The sequence below is a fragment of the Ranitomeya variabilis genome, chromosome 2, assembly GCF_051348905.1.
Source record: "Ranitomeya variabilis isolate aRanVar5 chromosome 2, aRanVar5.hap1, whole genome shotgun sequence".
In the NCBI taxonomy this organism is placed as follows: Eukaryota; Metazoa; Chordata; class Amphibia; order Anura; family Dendrobatidae; genus Ranitomeya; species Ranitomeya variabilis.
In genome coordinates, this window is record NC_135233.1 from 917055421 (window position 1) to 917062375 (window position 6955).

Here is a 6955-nt window from a genome sequence, read left to right on the forward strand (position 1 = left end):
ATTGTTAAGTGTGAAGGTACCTTTACAGTATGTGTCCACGTTCAGGATTGCATCCTGAATTGCTCAGGTTTTTTCATCAATATTTGTAAGCCAAAACCAGGAGTGGAACAATTATGAAAAGTAGAATAGAAACATATGCTCCACTGCTGTATTTATTACCCACGCCTGGTTTTGGCTACAAATATTGAATTAAAATCCGGACCAAATTCGGATGCAATCCTGAGCGTGGACACATACCCTTTTTCTTTGAAAACAACTCATACACTTTAGTGTTTGGAAACACCTCATACAGCAATGAACGACACCCAAAGAAACGGTCAAATTAAAAAATCCAAAAATACTGTCTGACATTGCATATATGAGGCGTTTGAAGCACAAATAAACGGCGCACGGAGTGAATTACCGAGCATTGTACTTGAAAAGAAGACCAAATATTGTATACAAAAAAATAAATTTTTATTGGGGGGAAACAGAAAAAAAGGGAAAAGCAAATTAGGGGGTATCAACATCCGAGGGGGGATCAACATCCGCTACCAGCGGTGACCGGTAGCTTCGAGTTCTGGACCTGAGAGTGGGAGTGGTAGAGGAGGAGGAGCCGCCATACTGAAGGAGGCTTGAGGGCAGGTCCAAACCCCCCGCAGGGTACACTGGGGAGACCGCCTCGTCAGTGGAGGAGGGAGGAGGCAACACAAGCCGCCTTCTTTTTTGGCTTGGTTGGCCCTGGCTGCTCCTGCTGTGGCTAGAGCCACGACGAGATGGTGTGTGTCCTGGAGCAGCCAGAACCTGTGCCTCTGGGTGTGTGTCTGTGTGCCTCCTCTTATGTTTTCTTTTTTTTTTTTCCCTGCCTTCGGCGGCATCTCCCCCAGAAGCACTCCTACGGGAGGATGAGGGCCTGGCAGGAGCAGGAGTGGGCCGCACACTGGTATGGTGGCTGTGGTGGCGTCGCCCGGCACTTGGACCAGGGTGGGGTGGCTGGAGTGACTCTGCAGCAGTAGTCGGAGTCACGCTAGCCAGCGACGGCACTACGGGCAGTGTCGCTGACTGCGCGACCCGAGACTGCTGCAGAGCCCTCACGTAAGAATTGTGGCAGTCCTGCATCACCGAAATCTGGAGTTCCGGCGTAAGGTTTTCCACCATGCCCTTAGCAATTGTGCTTAAAAAATGTTTTGCCGGATTTGTGAGCTCGGCTTCCAGGATTTCAAGGCGCCGTCCCATACTGGACATTTCATCTCTCAACGCCTTGAAACCGTTCTGGAACACCGTGCCCAAGTGCAAAAATTCAGGCATGACTGACCTGTCCGAGGCCCGCTGGCGCTGTCGGGAATTCCCGAACGAAGGTGCGCCAGAGGCCTCGGGCAGGGGAAAACCTGACGTACCGGCAGCCGGTTCTCCAGATGATGGTGGTGCAGGCCTGCTGTCGCTGTGGGATGGCTGTGACGGCTCAGATGGCGATCCATGAAGTTCCGCTTCACAGGGGGGAGCTCGCTGGAGGGTGCTGCTGTGTGTCCTGTGAAAAGATAATGTAAAAATTAGTCTTCAATTAATAAACTATCACATACGCCAACTCCTGTAAAAAAATGTTCATTACATGACACAACAAAACATTACAATCCCCTGTCTCTCACTCTGTGTGGCCTATAATAAATTGCTGATTGTTATCGCCAGCTGACCATTAGGGCTCACGATAACAATCATGGACATACCGACGGCAGAAAATGACTGTACATTCCCTCTGCCAAAGGCAATGCATACCCCTGTCATATTTTGAAAAAATTTTGGTGTGAAATAATAATTTCAAGATGCCGTCTATGTCTCAAAAATAATAGAAAATTTAAGGTCTATAAAAAAAAAATTAAAAAAAAAAAACAAAAAAAAACTTTGCTGATCTGATCGCAGGAATGTCCATGACGTTAGGATCTTGTGATCGAGACGTCATCATTATTCCTGCGATCAGAACTACACTGACTCAGAACGTAACCTGTCATGGACTACAAGGACTCTCGCTTAACCTAAAAAAAATACCGTGGATGGCCAATATGCTACGCTGACTACATTGATGGCCAAGACACTATGTGCCTGGGAAATGTACTATGTGGATACGTGGCTAGAACGTGTACTATGTGGCTGCGATATAGTGGCCTGCAAACATACTATGTGTGTGGATGCACAATGTACGTGGCTGGGCAATGTACTATGTGGCTGTGCAATATATGTGTCTGGGCAATGTCCAATGTGCAATATGGTATGTGGACAAAATACTTACTGTCGGCGGCCAAGGATTGGTCTTAGGAACTGTAATTGTCGGTTGTATTTATATGGAACCGACTTGGCCGCAGCAGCACCACTCCTCGATTGCTCCTCCTCAGCACGCAGCCCCTTATTGAAACGGTCCTTCATGGATCGCCATCTGGTCCTCAACTTTGTCACTGTGAATGCAAAGAAAAAAAAAGGTTACATATGTAGCATTTTAAAATGATAAAACAACCGTGTGTGATGCAAAGTTTAGGCGTTGATAGCATCACACACGGTTGTGTTTATCCTGGCAAGATGGGTCATAGCAGCGTATCAGCAATACTCACTAAAGGTGCCTTTGTCCTTGGCGGAGGCACTGTCAAAGCCATCCCACAGCGACTTTGCCACCTCTGCCCACAAACGCCTAGAAACCACCTGGTCCATGTGCCGGGGGTCACGGCTGTCCCACAACGGGCCACGCTCCTGGATGCTGGAGATCAGGAGCTCCACATCGATACTCTCCCTGTGGTCCCGTTGTGAAACCTAGAAAAAATAGAAAACAAAAAGGTTACAAATAGGCAAATATAAACAACCATCATCAGCACCTGGCATGATTTGTACCTTTGCCCTATCCTTTGCCATTTTATGTATGTATATTGATGGTTTCTAAACCTGTATTTTTGAATGTTTTTGTGCAGGGAGTTCAACTGTATGTTACCTTCCCCCAAATACTTGCTGCCCTGAAAAGCTATATGTAATTAAGCTTAGTAAACAGCCCTAGTGAAACCAGGTTGCTCCTAATGTTCCTCCCAGCAGGATGCCACAAAAAAAAAAAAGATAAAAAAAAAAAAACAAATACTCACTTGCCGGCCTGACGACCCATCTTGGCACCGATCTCCCTGCTCCCGCTGTGTGCCTTCCCCCTCACTTGAAGAAGCCTGTAAAAAAATGTATACAAAAATTAGTGACAATGCTACAAATGGCAGCGAATAGTAAGCAACTGGACATAATTACTCATCGCACTCCCCCTCGCCGATTGCCTATGTTCAGACTCTGACTCACTCGTCATTCTTGCAAGTTTGCTCTGCAATGAAAAAATGAGCAAAAAATCACATTCAAAGCAATGCCACATACAATAAAACATTAAAACAACCACAATTGACTGTTGACTGATAGGACAATGCAAACTCAAAAAGCGACACCACAACGCCATACATTACAAGAGAAGACAATAGAAGAAACAATACAAGAATAGACCCAAACAAAATTAAGCAAAAATAGACACCTATGTCCAAATTTAAAAAAAAAAAAAATAAAAAAATAAAGAGGAAAAAAAAAGGCACAATGAAATAGCAAACTGCACGCCATACTTTACAATAGCAACAAGACATGATCCAAAACAACACCATCTGGTGACATCTACCACAGAAATACATCTGAAAAAGGCGATAAATACCATTATAGATAATAAGCAATAAACATTACAGGACAATATACAGCAACCAAAAGAAAAACCATAGTCAAATAGAAAAGAGAACACAAGAAATTTTTAAAAAAGGGCCCAAACTAAAAAAAAAAAAAAAATAAATACTACACACTTGGCTATGGAAACATTCAAGACAGGAGATATATATATGGAAGCCATACAGAAAACGAATGGCATATAGCAGCACGGAACAATACAATACAAATGAAACATCATAAATGTAGCCCCCCACCAGCAAGAAAAGACACTCAAGGAAAGAAAAAAAAATGCCAACAGCATAATAAAACCCAGCAAGACATGAGCCTAGAAAACGCCATACGGTTACCCCAACAATAGAAGCCAGAAAAAGACATGCACCACAAATTTTACAATAAAAAATCTTACAAAAAAAAGGCATTGAACATCCGCATGACACAAGAACAACCAAAATATAAATCCAAAACCAATCCAAACCCAGCAAGGCCGCACACAAGAAACGCCAGCATATATCAGAAACACATTAAAAAAAATGTTATTATTCAATAACAACCTACAGTGCCATAACCGTACAATATCACAGAGCAAACATTGCACAAATTAAATAAAAAAAAAAAATAAAACACAGAAAAAAAATTATGCAAAGAGAAATATATACTTACAGGTTTGGAAAGCAGGTTGCTCCTCTCAGTGTCTTGTGTGGATAGCCTGGTGAAAGACAATGGCAAACCCCCACCCCTTTTTTTATATATATAGTGCTTTTTTTAAGTGTCTAGACAAAGTCTAGACAATGTTTTGCATTTTTGTAAGAAACACGCATGCGTCGTACAACGCATCACGACGCAAGTACTTGCGTCGTCTGCGTTGTCAATGCAAGTCAATGGGAAAAAAGGCGCATCGACGACGCAAACACGACGCAAACACGACGCATGCGTTTTTTAAAAAGTCTGCGCCGCCCAAAAAATGCAACATGTTGCGTTTGCCGCGCCCTGGCAGGTGCGCCCTAACGCCGCATGCGGCGTACGACGCACCACAACGCATGACAACGCATGTACATGCGGCGCCATGCGGCCCCAATGTTAAAGATAGGGCCGCACGACGCATGCGGTGCGTTGCGGCGGCGACGCTGCGGCGCACACCGCAAATGTGAACGTAGCCTAACTCTGAACGTCTTAAAATTTTTTTTAAATTCCTGCTATTCTATTTGATTGGGCTAAACCTCTATGCCTTTAATGTCTCCGCCACCTCCCCCAATACATCCTACATTATTCTTAGTTGTTTCCTTCATGTAGAATGAACCTACAAGGAAAGAAAGGGTTTATTTTAATTCCGATATTTTGGTCCCATTGACTTGCATTGGTATCGGGTATTGGTATCGGCGATATCCGATATTTTTTGAATATCGGCCGATCCAATCCGATACCGATACTTTTCGATATCGGAAGGTATCACTCAACACTAGTCATCAGGTGCCAACTGCCCTTCGACAGTGGACATGGAAAGAGCTCTGCTAAAGTCCCCCTCCCATTTACAGGGAGATGGATGAAGATGGAAGCTTGGGCAGCTTGCACCAAGTGCGCATGTGGCAGCCCCATTGCTGGTTTGATGCCAGTCTTGCTGGCACTAGCCAGAATCTTTGAAAATTCCTAGAGAACAGGAAAATATTTAGAATTGAGAGTCCTCAGTGGTTGATACCTTTTAATGGCTAACTGAAAAGATTTTAACAAATTGCAAGCTTTTGAGACTACACAGGTCTCTTCATCAGGCAGAGACTAAAAGAAATTCTGAAGAATCACATATTTATGCACAAAATAGCACAGAAAAAAAACAACCATGGATAAGACAGGTGACATGAAGCAGAATTACCTGAGTGTCCATAAATATTGGACCAGTTCTTAGATAAGGAATGTTTTATTGTCCTCTGATTGGGGTCTGGCTCTGTTGTGATGACCCCTCATAGTCTGAGGGGCAAGTTCCTTAGTTGATGTAAAAAGACATAAATCCATGCAACACATTGATTATTTCACTAAGACTGTTAAAGGTCGTCATCAGTTTATATTCCCATACTCTTCTGTCTCTCTGAGATTTAAAGCTACCTTTTAACACAATTAATTTCATGTCCATAATGTTATGATTTGGGAGACAAAAATGTATTGCCACAGGTAGATCCATTCTTTTTTCTCTTATTGTGTGGCGGTGAGAATTCATTCTTGTTCTAAGCTTTTGCCCTGTCTCTCCCACATACAGACCCCCATTTGGACATTTAGAACAAATAATTAGATACACCGCATTAGAAGTGTCGCAGCTGAAAGTACCTGGTATCTTGTAGTCCTGATGTGAATTGGGGATCTTTATCTTGTCCGTGGTCATTATAAATGGACAGGTTTAACATTTTTTTTTATTGCAAGGAAAGGTACCTGCAGCTGTTGGAAAGGACAGGGAGCACTTGACAATGATGCTTCTTAGATTTGGGTGCTGCCTAAAACACAGTAGTGGGGGGTCTGGAAAAATGGATTGTAATCGGGCATCTTTTTGTAGTAAAGGTTGCAATATCTGTGCAGCTCCCCTTAGCACTTCTAGATTTGGGTTGTAGGTGACTACTAGAGGCACCCGGTTATTTTCTTCTTTAGCTTTGTAATGTAGCAGGTGATTCCTGGATATTCTGGTGGCTCTTGTAATCTGGTTTTCAATTGTTCTTGGATGTAGCCCTGATTCAAAAAGGTCTTTCTGAGGCGACCAAGGTGTTCATCCCTATTCATTGGGTTGGAACATATAAGTTTAATCAATTTCATCCTACCATCAACTTGACACTCAACTACTCCTGTACTGAAATTAACTTTTTGGACACCATCATTAAGTTGCAGAACAATAAAATAGAGACATCCCTGTATCAGAAGCCAATCGACCGTTCAACATACCTTAAATGGGGCAGTTTCCATCCAAAACACATAAAAAACTCCATTGTCTACAGCCAAGCCATCAGATACAATCGTATATGTTCCAACCCAACATATCCTTTTTCAACATTTAAATAGGATTGAAGTCATGACTTTTACTTGGCTCTTCCAAAACTTTGAATTAATTTTTATTTTATCATTCTTTTATTGAACAACTTGTGTTCTCCATCGTTGTCTTGCTGCATGAACCACATTCCCTTCAGATTTAGTTCATGGAAACATGGTCTTTAGAATTTGCTAGTGTAGTTCCATTAACCCCTTCACCCCCAAGGGTGGTTTGCACGTTAATGACCGAGCCAATTTT

At 42.8% G+C, this 6955-nt stretch overlaps 1 protein-coding gene across 1 annotated transcript; it reads right to left on the bottom strand.

Moving 5' to 3' along the window:
• Window positions 1-354: 354 nt before the first annotated feature.
• Window positions 355-3242, bottom strand: LOC143808202 (uncharacterized). Its single transcript, XM_077290625.1, has 4 exons — window positions 3096-3242; window positions 2580-2775; window positions 2264-2426; window positions 355-1507 (listed from the first exon to the last, which is right to left on the bottom strand). The coding sequence occupies exons 2-4, from the start codon at window positions 2674-2676 to the stop codon at window positions 493-495; spliced, it is 1275 nt and encodes a 424-aa protein (XP_077146740.1). The 5' UTR covers window positions 2677-2775; window positions 3096-3242; the 3' UTR covers window positions 355-492.
• Between the last annotated feature and the right edge of the window lie 3713 nt (window positions 3243-6955).

Coding starts and splice junctions, on each gene's coding strand:
- LOC143808202 (XM_077290625.1), bottom strand. CDS start 2,676: ATGGACCAGGTGGTTTCTAGGCGTTTGTGGGCAGAGGTGGCAAAGTCG. Junction 2,427..2,579: donor CAAGGACAAAGGCACCTTTA/GTGAGTATTGCT, acceptor TTGCATTCACAG/TGACAAAGTTGAGGACCAGA. Junction 1,508..2,263: donor CCAATCCTTGGCCGCCGACA/GTAAGTATTTTG, acceptor ATCTTTTCACAG/GACACACAGCAGCACCCTCC.